Below are 14,635 nucleotides of genomic sequence, written 5' to 3' on the forward strand. Positions count from 1 at the left end.
AATCGACCTAAACATATCCACTACCTTAAGCTCGGGAATTCCAACGGAGCACTCATGGTGCAGCTGGCAGAACACTGACTACACATGCGCCGGTGGTTCTCCTAGTCGTAGCTACCAAGGTTCCGAGCAGAGGAGAGCAGTAGAGCACCATGAGCGACAGCGACGATGAGTTCCACAGCGCAGAGGACATGGAGGCCGAGATGGAGTCGGAGAGGAAGAGGGAGTCCGTGCTCAGCTACTGGGCTGCGCTGAAGAAGGACGACAAGACGGTCAACAGGTTTTCTCTTGGCTACCTCGAGCACAAGATACTCTCTTGGTCCGTCCAGGATATCTTCAACAAGAACCTCCTCAGGCAGCAGGTGACGCACCACAAGTCTTTGAGATCTCACCTTGTTTGCTTGCCAGCAAACGAATGTTAGCTGCAATTCTTCCCATTCTTATTTTGTATGTTTTGAATTCCAACAATGGTCCCACAATTTATTTTTTCAGCCATCATCTCCTGGTGTTAGCTGAGCTGATGTAATTCATTTTCTGTAAGCGTTGCCCTCAAACAAATGTAGTGAAGAACATGAATTCTGAATCTCTGTATCTTTGTGCATTCTTAGATGAACCATATAAAGGTTTGGCAACATTCTGAAGTTCTCTAAAAAAAATTCTAGAATTTGAGAAATCTTTACTTGTTGTACTATAGATCAACAAGATAGTTAGGGAACAGAAATATACAAAATACTGGTTTTCTAGGGGAAGGGAACAGAATAGTGTCCTTGTTGAAAAAAGCCCAATACTACGTGGGATCTGGCTTGTTTGGCCCAAGTTGTGGGTAATACCCATCTAGGCTCTCTAGCCGCTCGTCAAGGCCCATTCAATGCTCTCCCTTCTGTTCTGTGTTCCGTCGTTCCCAGGGAGATACGAGACGAGCTCCTTCAATGGAGGCAGCGGTGCTATCATGCCCGCACAGGAGTGACCCCTCACCCGTCGAAGCCTCTGATCCCTCGGGGAGTCCAAGTATATTTGTTCCACCTTCGCCCACCAGCATCTATCATCAACTCGGCTGTGCCTTGTGGGCGGTACCTGGAGCTTGTATGCGAGGTGCTCGTTGTTTTGCCAAGGAGAAAGCCCCATTATTAAATAAGAAAGAGCTCTCAATCGAGTCGCATTTTTTTCGGTAAAATCTCCGCAGCGGTAACTTAGGTTCGGTATCCAGTATATTCGTTGTGCACTTAGTATGTTTGCTCATTTCAACATCTTTGTGCACATAGTATGTTAGTCCAGTGCTGAATCATGATTTCTTAACAAAAGTTATGTTTACTTATTATGCTACAGTTATCACATGCCAGCATAGTGTAGATATCATATGTTTGTATCCTCAAGTGGACCTGCGCCGAACTGTCCATTACATTGTTCTTCGCACACAGATCATTGACAGTAGAGTACTTAAATTTTACTCCATATGGGAACTAATCAAGTTGTGTGGACATTCATTGCAGGTCAAGAGCATACCAGATACCTTCACATCATTATGCACTTATCTGAACTCATTCATATGCCCTCTGATTGAAGAAGTGCATGCTGATGTCTTTTCATCATTGGACGGCTATGCTCAGGCAAGCTTTATACAAATAATCTGGGTGGAAAAGCTTGATGATGAAAAATCAATATACTGCTTTGAGGTTTCCGAGCCATCAAAGGATCAGAAGTCAAGGCATACATATGATCCTAAGGAGGGGGACATAATAGTTGTATCCTTGCGGAAACCGCAGCACGTGTCTGATTTGATACAAAGTAAGGCATCATATGTTTTAGGTTCAGTTCTAAAATGTGGAGGCAGAGAAGATGATGACTTCCCAAACAACTGTTGTATTGTTCGGTTTTCATCTGCTATTCCTGTTCAAGTTGATCCAGAAACAAAAATGCCTACAAGGCCATCATTTGCTGTTTTTCTCATAAATATGAAGACTTACAACCGTATATGGAAGTGCCTTCGTATGGAAGCGGAACGCCAGAACAAGAGTAGTACTGGCGTCGTCGATCTGGTGTGGCAATACAAGCGAAGGGTATGCCTGTTGTTTACATGAAAATATAAGTTCAGGTTCTTATGTATTATACAGGACGTGGAAGTTAGTACTTTCGTAGCCCACAAATTTTTTTTTAGTACTTTCGTAGTTATTATGCTTTGGCAACATGTGTCTCTCGATTCCTCTGCATTAACATTAATTTTGCTGATGTTTCCTCTTTCCATCATATTGAATCTGTCAGTAATGTTAATTATATCCTTCACACCGTGGAATGAGATGAGTCCTTTATGTTCTCTTGAATTCTCCCTTTTTATGCATATTGCTCTCCATAATTGATTTACTTGCGCATTCCCCTTGAAGGTATTGGATGCTAGCTCGTCAGGCTCCCCGATATCTCAATGCTTCACTCATAGATCAATTGATGGTCTTGGCCTTGAGAAGTTCAACCTAAATGATTCACAGCTGAATGCAGTAACAGACTGTGTCTCAGCAATTGAGAACCATTCGCCTTCCCTAAAACTTATATGGGGTCCCCCTGGGACAGGTAAAACAAAAACCATTAGTACTATCCTGTGGGCAATGCTCATCAAGGGAGTAAAGACACTTACCTGTGCACCAACCAATACTGCCGTACTGGAAGTTGCATCTCGAATTGTCAGGCTTGTTGGAGAGTCATCAGATGGCAGCCTCTGCTTTCTGAATGATATTGTCCTGTTTGGAAATAAAGAGAGGATGAAAATAGATGATCGTCATGATCTTTCCATGGTTTTCCTTGACACGCGTGCAGAGCGGTTGTTGCCATGTTTCGTACCACATACTGGTTGGAGGCATTGCTTGTGCTCAGTGATAGATCTTCTTGAGAATCCTGTTACCAAGTACAAATTGCACATTGAAAAAATTATTGAGGAAATGAAGAGGGAAAAAGAAATATCTGAAAAGGATGGGGACAAACCCCTCCGGTGCAAGGACAGGAAATCTTTGCCCCCACGTTATCCTTTACGTTCCAATCCCAACTCCAAAGATCATCTGGTAGCACCTCTCTCAGTGTTCCGCAAGACAATACATAACAGGCCTGAAGACGAGGAAGAAGAGTGCCATAAAGAAGGATTATATGATTCTGAAGCTATGATGGAAGCATTCAGAATACTGCCGTTCAAGGATTATTTGAAAGATAGCTACACCAAACTATCAAAGGATTTGTGTTGTTGCATTGAGATACTGTACACCGATCATCCAAGAAATTCAGAAACAGGACAGAGCTTTCAGTGTATGCTGGAAGTGCTTGAATTGATAGAAATCCTGCACGATTTGATAAATTGTTACTGGGATAGTGATGATATATGGTCAGATAAACTTCTCGAGGGCAAGGTAGACGAGGATTGTAAACCTCTTTCCTGGCCTGAGAAGCTAGCCTGTGTGCGGACTAATACATGCAAGAAATCGAAGTTCAAGCTGGCCAGATCCCTGTGTGTTCAAGAGCTAAGATATCTTCACAAAAACTTTGAGCTTCCAAATTATTACAGCGGGAAACAAATTCAGCTGTATCTGCTGCAGAGAACAAAATGCATTCTCTGTACAGTTTCCAGCTCTTTCAGGTTGTACGGTGTGCCGATGGATAGATCTACTACTGATATTGGCCAATTACTAAAGAAGCCTGAAAAGTCAAATCTTCTAGAGTTGCTGATTGTCGATGAAGCTGCACAGCTCAAAGAGTGTGAGACGTTAATTCCTTTGCAGCTGCCTGGCATAAAGCAGGCTGTTTTTATTGGAGACGAGTATCAGTTACCTGCTCTGGTGAAAAGCAAAGTAAGCTATATTTTGACTACTCTTTTTTTCTTTTAGTTTTTCCTTTTGGAAGCAATGTACTGATGTGTAATGTGATTCTGTAGATATCTGACAATGCTAACTTCGGGCGAAGTGTTTTTGAGAGGCTTAGTATGCTGGGCTATAGTAAGCACCTTCTCAATGTGCAATACAGGATGCATCCAAAAATAAGCAAATTTCCAGTTGTCACATTTTACGATGGCAAGATATCTGACGGTCCAAATGTCACTACTAAGAGCTATGAAAGGAGGTTCTTAGCAAGCAAAATCTTTGGGTCATACTCATTCATAAATGTAGATGGAGGACATGAAACAACTGAGATGCATGGGCGTAGCCTGAAAAACACAATTGAAGCTGCTGCAGTTTCACGGATAGTGCAGAGGTTGTGCAAAGGTAACCATCATTATTGCCTCTTTAGCTGTATTTTTTTTAAATACCCTCCATTGAAACACATAAAAGGTATTGTTTTGATTTGTCACAGGGATTAAGAAAGTCATGAAACCAATAGATTACTAGGGAAATGACCATGCTGTTCATGTTATTGATTCGTTGGTAACAAGAGAGATAAGTTAGTATGAATTTACATTCATAAATGCTGTAGATACAGAAAGAAAATTGTTGCAGAATAGAAAATGTGTCACTGAATTTTCATACAATCTGAACCACTAGGAGCTTGACCTTGTCTCACTCCATGTAAAATATTTCTTCTCCTTTTCTCTTATTGCAGAGTCAGTCTCTACAGGAATCAAGATCTCTGTTGGTGTTGTGTCCCCATATAATGCTCAAGTTAGAGCAATCCATGAAAAACTCGGGAAATCCTACAATAAGTATGATGGTTTCTCTGTGAAAGTGAAATCTGTGGATGGTTTCCAAGGTGCCGAGGAAGATATTATTATCATATCAACAGTGAGGAGCAACAAAGCTGGTTCTGTTGGATTTCTCACAAACATGCAGAGGACCAATGTAGCTCTTACAAGGGCTAAGTACGTTTTTTTGTTGCTTGGTTTCTGGGGAGAAGGGAAAACCCAATAAAAAAATACTTCTTGCAGTCTTCCAAATTTAACTTTTATCAATTAATTTCTTTTAAATATGGTATTAAGTTCGAAACTGTAATTATGAGAAGGATTTGAAATTATGAATTTGACAGTATCAATTTATGTCATGAAACTTCTATTTTGTTAGAGTAACTGTTGGTTGAAAACAACATAGTTTGAATGAAATTTAAAACGTCTTTGAAATGTCATCAGAAGGAGTCTTTAAATATCATCAAAAGGAATAACTGAATTGTTGGTTGTTGTCAGGCACTGTTTATGGATAGTAGGAAATGGGACGACTTTGTCCAACAGCAGGTCTGTTTGGCAGAAGATAGTCACAGATGCCCACCATCGAGGTTGCTATTTTGACGCTAGCGAAGACAAAGATCTGTCAAATGCAGTAATCAAGGCTGTCGTTGAGCTTGACGATGCTGAGAATTTAGTGAAGATGGACTCGCTGCATATAAGCAGGCCAAGGTTTCAGGTATGCCAAAAGCCTTCTCAAACCACTGTCATATGGTCATATCGTCCTAGCAAGTGTGAAACTGTGAACTAATGCTGTTTGTGTTTTATATGCAGAACTCAACGCCTGGAAACCGTTGGTGAGATGTCAGGAGCCCCCAAATAGTATGCATTGATTGCATGATGTATTTTGTCACCGTGTCAGTCTAAAGAAACGTTCCATATGCATTAGTATGGCGCGGCGAGTGTCAGTCAGTTTCCCTACATTTTGTTGAACCTAAGCTTGATGCACTCTGATTGCTGAAGCTCAGCTGTGTTCGTTTACCATTGTAGCACCAGACTGATTGTCATAGATCGTCTATCTTATTTTAGAGTGCCGTTCTCTGGATGCATTTGCCATGAAGCTGGATTGTTGGTTGTGGCGCGAAACGGCTTCTCATTCTCTCTTTTTGAACTGTCAAAGCATTTTCTTGCCTTGCAGCAAGATAGTTATTCATTAGACATGTGCACCTCATTATTTTAGGATAAGCAGCATAAGCTATATATAGAGCGGGTCGTGGAGGTCGGAGTATACGCTGGCTGCGCGATCACGCTCAGCAGTCGATGTGGATGCTGCGCCAGCCGAAGTCGCCGCAAGCTTGGGTGTCTTGGAACACCTGGTGGTGTGCTGGCGCAGCCGTGTTTGCTGTAGAGCGTTGCTGTCTCGCCACGGAAGTTGAACTCATGGCCTCCGTCAAAGCGGACGGGGCTGCAGCCGCACGTCCCTACACTTGCCGTGGCTGTGGCAAGGATGACGATGGCCATCGCCAGCTGGGCGACCATCTTTGTGGCATAATCTGTGAAGATTCGCCCTGTTCTGTTACCCCTTAGTTCTTCCGTTCTGTGTTGCACCGCATCCGACGTCTTCGGTTCTGTGTTACCTGCGCTTGTACCTCTACTTGGCAACCCCAAATTTTTTTTTTATTCTGTTGTTAGTTTCATGGTAATCATGTCCGGTTGATAGCTTTGTTTCAAAATCAGGTTCGTTGAGCCTTCTATTTAAAAAGGTGAAAGCAGGAAGACGAATCATAGGTCTTGACGATCTAAAGAGTGTACATAGTGGCAACCCCAGTTGCACTACGAGTCCACACTATGCAACAACGATACTAACTAATGTTGCGAACATGTAGTGCAGCAAGGCTGGAAACTATGAAAGCGAAAACGAACAAATAAAACCTACATTTCCCAAAGGGAATGAGCATTGGGACAACTCCTCACAAAAATGTGACAGGGTTAATGCCCATGGTTCGTGCTTTCATATTGCTATTTGTAATGCTACTAGGTCTACAAGATCCTCCTCCGCCGATTTTAATAAAGATCTTGATGGATGCAGACTCAATTTTAAAATCTATGTTGGTCTCTGAGTTTCAAGGGTCAAAACTATTTCTTCTGTAAACACATAAATACCAGAAATATTCTATCAAATCTTGTAAGTGAATCTTTCTATTTTTATTCAAGTCTCATATTTTCTTTGTATTTCTCTGTAATATTCTTGATTTTTTAAATCTCCTATGATTTTTTTCTATTTTCTAGATTTTTCATTGCATTTTGAATTCTCTATTTTTAAAAATACTATTTTATATTTATTTATTATAAAATTAAATTTTGTTTATTTTCTATGAATTTATGTTTTTAGTCTATTTTGTTTTGAGATTTACGTGAAGATATTTGATTTTTTTTGAAAGCTCAACGGGGGAGGGGGAAACCCCTCCACCTGAAGATATTTGATTTTGCAAAACTTCTCCCAAAACAAATATGTTGACTGGGCTACCATCGCCACCACTTAAACGTTAAACTATTTTCATATGGGAATGAATTAAAGTTTATCTGCTTGACAACCAAGTGACCACTGCTTTATCTTGGATAATGTATTTTGGGATATGCCTGAATGGTAAAGAAGATGCATATGCTTATGGTGAATGGTCTACCGAACAAGTTTTCTCATAGCACCACTGGGTGTTGTGATTAGAGGAGTAGTGGTGTAGAGAGAGGAAGGGCTTAAAATAGTCCCACAATGGATAAATTATAATTAAGAGAGAGGTGTACTTTATTCGGAATATACTGGACTAGCTATATTTGGTCTGCAAGGTTTAAATTTAGGATTATGTTGCATAAGTGCGTGATGTAATCTTAGTTTCTTTGGTTGTGCTCTATGCTCCTTTTTGTTAGTTTTTTGCAAGACAAGATAAAACTCGGCTGCACCCGTGTTGATGTGCATCGAGGTCCAGAATTTTCACCTTTTTGAAAAAATCCCATACTTGCGATAGTGAGATGCCACTATGTCCCACTAGGCTATAAAACCACCCACAAAAGAACTGATTTCATATATGTTGGGAATATAAGTATTTTTTCACATAGATTAACCAATGAAAACAGTAGATAAAACATGGCTAGAAGTAAAGGAAACAAACTAAACATGCCATCTAACATAATGTGATATTATGCATTTTCGACAAGATACTAGAACTAGAAATTACATCATGATTTAAACTAGGAGGATCAGGATAATATACGGGACATCGAAAGCAGATCCGTTCATGTTGTTGGTGTGTCACCTATATTATCAATGAGGTTGCTGATGTCAGGGAAGAAATCATCATCGGAGAAGAACTCGTCCGCGTCTGTGATGAAGTCAGTAATCCCGCAGAAGCTCTCTCCCCAATAATCTTATCGCCGTTCTCTCATAGTGGATCACAAGAGGTGGGTTTCGGAGGCCTACTGCCCCAACTCGCAGTGCATGCCATAAGACAGGATGTGGAAGACTTTGATCGATGCAAAGATCTGGAACTAGGATCGCACACTGGGAGATGCGAACATGCTGCGATGAAACGAAGGGACGAAAGACGAACTGAACATGCAGTAGTATTTATTGTGCACTACAATAAAACGTTTCAGCTTCTGTGCTATTTAAATTTCATTCAAGCGTAACAATATGATACGTATCGGCTCGAGGCATTTCTATAAACCGCGGTGCGCACGTCACGTCACGTCGTGACAAGGCGAGGTGGGCGGCGGAGGAGGAGCACGTGTAGGAGCCCTCTTCTAATACTCAAGTAGAGCAACCCCTCTTATAAGGAGGTCCAACTATCTCTCAATTAGCACTCTGGACTAATTTTTTGTCCCACCTTTTCCATGCATAAATGGGCTAATTGTATCTTTTGGATTTTCGAGAAATTGTGGACTAAATAAATGGGCTGGACCTATATTAGGCAAAATTCCAACAGTATATTCCAAATTGATCAATGCCAACTCCCACCATTTTTCAGCTCAAATGAGCTGAATGCGTCAAGGAGTATGGGCATACTTTTCTAGGAACGTTGAATGGCTTAAAGCGAAGCTAAAAAAAAAGCTTAGATCATGATCCAAAATGTTCCTAACCGACGAGAGCCACGAGAAAGCAGAGCACGATCCACATGAAAAAGAACCATAAGCTCCTGCATCGAATCTAGTCGTGACACCTGCAACATTTCGCACCCCGGCCTCCTACCGATCAGCCAATCAGGCCATCCTTCCACGGCGATCTCAAAAGCAAGTGCTCCCAACAGGACGCCGTTACCTCCACCCGCACCCTCCGATCCAAAACCCTTCGTTTTCCACGACACTTCACATGGGCGCAGCCGCGGCGACAGGCCGCCACTGACTCCACGTAAACCCTCCACTACGACGTACCGATCTCTTTTGCTCCCCCGATTGATTGAATCAATGAATCGCCGATCGTGCTACAAACTCACCCACGTACCCGCCGACGGCCGACCTGCGCATCGGAGGAAAAGCGCGCGCGATGAATCAAAAGCGAGTGTGATGATGCAATGACTCGCCCCCTTCGCACATGCGGCAGGCTATGCAAAGATTATCCAACTAGATCTGTCGCCTTTTAGCTTGTCTATATAAACTCCTTGCCCGCCGCTCTTGCGGTTTATCTCCACCACTACCGGGTACTGATCCCTCATTCCAGCTGAGTCTGAGACTACATTGCTTAGCGATCGAGAGCTAGCTAGGATTCGATGGGCGACATGCAGATCGTGCTGGCGGGGGGAAAGATCGAGGCGCAGCACGTGGAGATGAAGGTGCCTCTCTACTCCTACGGCTGCGAGAAGAAGATCAAGAAGGCGCTCTCGGGTCTCAAAGGTACACAAAAAAATGGTTACGAGAAATTACTTGAAGACAGCGACGACAATGGATATTAACTTGGCTTGCTGCTACTTGCAGGGATACACTCGGTTGAGGTGGATTACCAGCAGCAGAAGGTGACGGTGTGGGGGATATGCAACCGGAACGACGTGCTGGTGGCCGTCCGGCGGAAGCGGCGAGCGGCGCAGTTCTGGGGAGCGGACCAGACGGATCTGAGCGAGGACGCCAAGCTCGGGGATGCCCCGAAGCACTACCTGCGAGCCTTCACCGCCTACAGGAGTAGGAAGTCGTGGAAGAAGCTCTTCCCCATGATCCGGCTGTAAAATCCAGGCAGCGAGCTTTAGTTTGTCGGTGACTGTCTAGCCATGGCTACGCATGTGCTGCACGAACGCTCAGGAGTTGCTAGTAATCTGGTACGGTGGCGCATGATGTTGCATATCGAATAAATGTGCTCTTTTCTTGTCTTCTATAATTGGCAGATTACTCGGTAGTAGGGCTGTAAACGGATTGGATTGGATCGAATATTTGGCTCATACCATATCCTTTACCATATATTTTTATCGGATTCGGATCAGAGTGGATTCTCGTCGGTTTCGGATTCGAATGTGAATATACTAAAGTGCGATTCAAATCGGAAATGGGACGGACTCGGATCGAAATAAAAATAGTCGGATATATGCTATCGTCGGTAGATAGTTATAGTTCTTGCAAATCTTGCGAGAGATTTGTGTAGTTAAGAAAAAAGAGACACAATAAGCTAAAACTCAAGTATTGACAGAAATTTAGAGCTAAACATGCTTGCCAAATAAATTTGGTAACTTAATAACTACTAATCTTGTAAGATTGACCTTGGCCTTTTACTAAAAAATCGGATTGTCCGGTTTAAATTTCAGATAATCCACATCCGCATGCTATTTGCTATATCATATGCTATATCTTATCCGGAACACCACTTGGAAATCAGATATCCTTATCCACCAGATTTCTTAAAATCGGATATAGATACGCTAAAGCGGATTCGGCGATAGTTTCGGTGAGAATTTTTTTTTTTTGAAATAACCAGCACGCTGGATTTCATTGATTAGCAGGGGGAAAAACTTTACAAGTGACCCATCGATGTGTAACTACACGATCGATTAGGGCAGGGAAAGCAAGAGAAAAAGAAAAAGGAGAAAGGAGAAGGAGCCACCCGATGATCAAGGAGGCTCGAAAAGCAGCTTTCTAAGGGCCTTAGCGTTAGCGAAATTCCATTCGCGCGCCTCATCACGGATCCAGGTGATGATCAGCTGGAAGGTCGCTGATTTGTGACGAAAAATTCTCGCATTCCGTTCCTTCCAAACGTTCCAGCAGACCAGCGTAAAGAGCGAGCTCAACCCTTCCTTGTGTGTGCAGCGGTCGATCGCTGCATCATAAGCTGCCAAATGTCTTGAGGCGTCGTCGCTGCTTCCTAACATGGAGGAGCGAGGGAGGAGCAGTGCGTCCAGTTTGCCACCGCCGCCCAAATCCTCCTGGTGAAAGGGCATTCGAAGCATTTACACTGCTATTCGGTAGTAGGGTGAACTGCATGGTCTTTTCTAGTGCAAAGATTCAGAGCCGGGGTTGGATTCAGGTCCAAGTCATTGGTTTGTTTTTCTCTCTAGATAGACTGTTTCAATCGGCTGTGCAATAAGTCGTCCTAATGTATCGCATGTGTCTTTTGGAATGCACTAAGGCCATATCCAATGGTCACCCGCATTTCAAACCGTTTCGGTCTGGATGCCGTGGTCCACGGACACGATTGAGCAGATAGTCCGTTTGCGGTACCGAGCTGCCCCAATAAGAAAAAAAAACGTGTGAAAATAATATATAAAAACTACTTCCTCCGTTTCTTTTTATAATGTCTATATATTATTGGTATTTGTTTCAGAATATAAGGTTGTAGCTTGGCTTTTTTTCAATTACGCCCTCTACCGGTCAGCTCCCACACACGATATGCATGAAAACAAATCCATACAAAAGAGAAACAATTAATTAAGATTTCTAATGCATGATCCCAAGATTTTTTAGATTTAGGAAGCATTGTTTTTCTTTCCTTAATAGTAGAACCTGACTTCACATATATAGAGAGTCAACCAGAGAGATTTGTGGAAATTGTTATGTTAATTTAGGAAGTAATCAATTTCCCTCATTTTACTCTGATCTCAATTCGTTAAGCCAGGGGGTCTTATGAAAAGAATACTCTTGCGCTAATCTCCGTGCCAAAAAAATATAGGCACTATAGAATGAAACAGAAGAAGTACAATAATTAGGGGCCCAAAAGGTAGCGTTTTACAAATTAAAAAAACAGAGAAACATGTAGATAATGCTGCCGGGAGCTTCTGGTCCTCGCTGGCGGATTTTAATCCTCATTGCTGCGGCGGCGGCAACACATTGACCACCGAGGAGGACGTGGCAGTCGCTCAGCTGCTGGAGGTGGTGGCGCCGGTGCAACTGCTGCGAGCACTGGATGGCCTCCTCGAGGCCAATCAACTTGGCGCAGTCCTCCGCATCGGACATGGCCATGGCGCCCTAGTTGGCATCTTGCTCCGTGAGCTCGGCCTCCAAAGGCTCGTAGTCGAGGTCACCCTCGTCCTCCAGCGGGTCCTCGATGGGCCCTCCCACGGGCCCGGCCTGGTAGTATGCCTCCGACGCACACGATGACACCTACGGAAGCAGCTCCACGTAGTTGCTGGCGGCCCCGCAATACTACAACTACTCGGGACAGCCAGGCTGTGGGTCCTCCTCCTCGTTCACGGCCACCTATGGTGGCACCTAGGCCTCGTAGTGCATATCATCGTCGTCGAGGGCTTCGAGGTGCACCTCGATGCTTTACCACCGCTCCTCATGCTCGGCTTGAACCATTGAGCCCAGAGTGGCGAGTCCACATCGTACGCTATGTCTCGCCTTATATCCGCTAATAGATAGGCCCGCCGTCGCAGGATCTCCCGGTGACGAGCAGGTCCGCGCATGGGAATGGCAGGCACCCGCACCTGATTGAGGTGCCACCAATGTGGCAGGTGGACGTCCGGCGACGGTAGAGGCGTGCCGGCCTCTACGAACTGGCGGGCGGTCTCGAGTCTCGACCTCCACGTACACGGCCGCTCGGAGCATGCACGCGAGGTGGACGCGGTGGAGTGTGGCGACCCCGGAGGTCGGGGCTACTGTAAGTGCTAGGGTTTCGATTTCGTGATAGAAAATGAGGGAGAGAGGAAGTGGTGGTAGGCTAGGGTTTCCTGGAGGCGGCAGGGGTACTTGTAGGCGTCGGCGAGCGGCGGCGGGCATCTCAACGCAGGGGAGCGACGGGAGGCTGCCAGCGAGCTGCTTCCCGAATCGGGAGGTTGAAGATGCCTTGGCAATTTTGCAGATAACCCCCTTGAGGAAATTTCTAGGCTGTCTGGGCTGCTGGTGGGTTGGCCTGCTGGGCTGCGCAGGGAGAGGAGGGGAGAGAGAAGAGTTGGTTTGCGGCCCAAGACTAAGGAGGAGCTCTCTTTTGCAAATTCTGTTTTCCATTTGTATTCAAAATACTTTGTTGTTTTCAAAACCATTTGAAGATTTCAAACTTCCTCATATTTTGCAAATACCACATGGACTTCTTAAAAGAGAAGTGTCATGTAGGTTGACTTTAGTATTTTGAAATATTTTGATTGTTTGGATACAGAGAAATTCAAATAAAACTTAGGGTTTTCAAATATTTTCTTTTGTACATTTTTCTAAGGAAAATAACATGATGCAAACGAAATGATGCACAAACAAACCCTAATTAGGTTTAGCTAAAAGAGGGGTGTTACAGATCTATCCCCCTTAAAAGAATCTCGTCCCGAGATTCCAAGGTAGGAATAGAGAAGGTAACAAGAACTACACCGGTCTTCAATGATTTTGTCGATACTACGATGATCTTCTTTCTTGAAGAGGTTGATCCATGAAATCACGAAGAAGTTGATCCACAACACCATGAAGAGATCTTCATTTTCTTCCTTCGAGGTTGTTGCTTAAGAGCACCTAAAGGAAAGAGGGAATAACACTAGACGGTGGATCTTTACAAAGATCGAGTATCTCATGGTCGATCAACTCATGGAAAGAATGCTTGGAAACAACTCTTGAGCCGACAAACATGAAACACATCAAGGTAACGAAGGAGACGGTAGAAGTTTCAAATTTTGGTAGACAATTGCTCCACGCTTAACAAGAATACGAAGGAACAAGGTAGTGAAGAGTTGAATTGCCTTTGATTCTTTGAAGAGGTACTCTTGGAGAGGATGACACGTAGAAGCACGAATGATTGTCCAGTGAGAGCAACTTTCGATTTCAAAATCATAGTCACTCTTCGGTAGGATACATGAAACGATTGTTATCTACTCAAAAGGTTGGGGGCCTAGATGACTGACGAATTCACACAACGTGTGAATTGATTAGAACTTTAGGTACAAATCAAAGGAAAGGAAACAACACTGGCTACTGAAGTGCCAAGGTTCATGATACAACTTCATGTTACTTGAACGAATAGACAACATAGATTTGACACCCTAAGAGAAGATACTTCTCCGAGGCTTTGAACTTTGAGTATGAAAAGAGGAGTGCCATTCGGTTAAAGCTTACTCAAAAGTACTGGGATCACATATGGCTGACGAATTCACACAACGTGTGAACTAAAGAGAACTTCAAGTAAAATCCAAAAGAAGGGAAATAGCCTTGTCGAATGACATAGCAAGGATCACCTGGGAGTGAAATTTCTCCTGACGGAGTTGTTGTCACAAGAGAAATGCTTTTGAGGGATTGACCGAGAGACATTTAGCAACTCTGCTTCTAATGTTCTCCTTGATGTTCTAGACACCAATATTAGGCTTCTGAATAGCCTTCAATAGGTCATCAAGTGAAGGTCGGACTTCGGGATTTGAAAAGCATCATATGGGCAACTCCTAGAATAAGTCGCGCACGATCCTTATGGGGAGTGGTTATTTTTGTTGTTTCAAGATATTATGGCATTAGTCCTTCCGACTAATTGTGTTAACCATGACATCAACTTTTTCGGATTTACAAAGAGACTTATGTCAAAAATCCTTGAGAAAAAATAACCATCGTTGCTGCTTGAGATTCAGCTTAGGTTAGGTAGCA

At 43.5% G+C, this 14,635-nt stretch overlaps 2 protein-coding genes across 2 annotated transcripts; both read left to right on the top strand.

The window, feature by feature from the left end:
- Window positions 1-794: 794 nt before the first annotated feature.
- Window positions 795-5,556, top strand: LOC124677226. The gene is made up of 7 exons (XM_047213223.1): window positions 795-1,089; window positions 1,488-2,054; window positions 2,376-3,821; window positions 3,905-4,232; window positions 4,567-4,822; window positions 5,141-5,357; window positions 5,453-5,556. Exons 2-7 carry the CDS (start codon window positions 1,911-1,913, stop codon window positions 5,477-5,479), a joined length of 2,418 nt encoding a protein of 805 aa, XP_047069179.1. The 5' UTR covers window positions 795-1,089; window positions 1,488-1,910; the 3' UTR covers window positions 5,480-5,556.
- A 3,702-nt stretch (window positions 5,557-9,258) lies between these two features.
- LOC124669382 (heavy metal-associated isoprenylated plant protein 28-like) lies at window positions 9,259-9,970 on the top strand. Its single transcript, XM_047206004.1, has 2 exons — window positions 9,259-9,502; window positions 9,584-9,970. The coding sequence occupies exons 1-2, from the start codon at window positions 9,379-9,381 to the stop codon at window positions 9,826-9,828; spliced, it is 369 nt and encodes a 122-aa protein (XP_047061960.1). The 5' UTR covers window positions 9,259-9,378; the 3' UTR covers window positions 9,829-9,970.
- Window positions 9,971-14,635: the final 4,665 nt, after the last annotated feature.

Source organism: Lolium rigidum, chromosome 7 (assembly GCF_022539505.1).
Source record: "Lolium rigidum isolate FL_2022 chromosome 7, APGP_CSIRO_Lrig_0.1, whole genome shotgun sequence".
Taxonomy (NCBI): Eukaryota; Viridiplantae; Streptophyta; class Magnoliopsida; order Poales; family Poaceae; genus Lolium; species Lolium rigidum.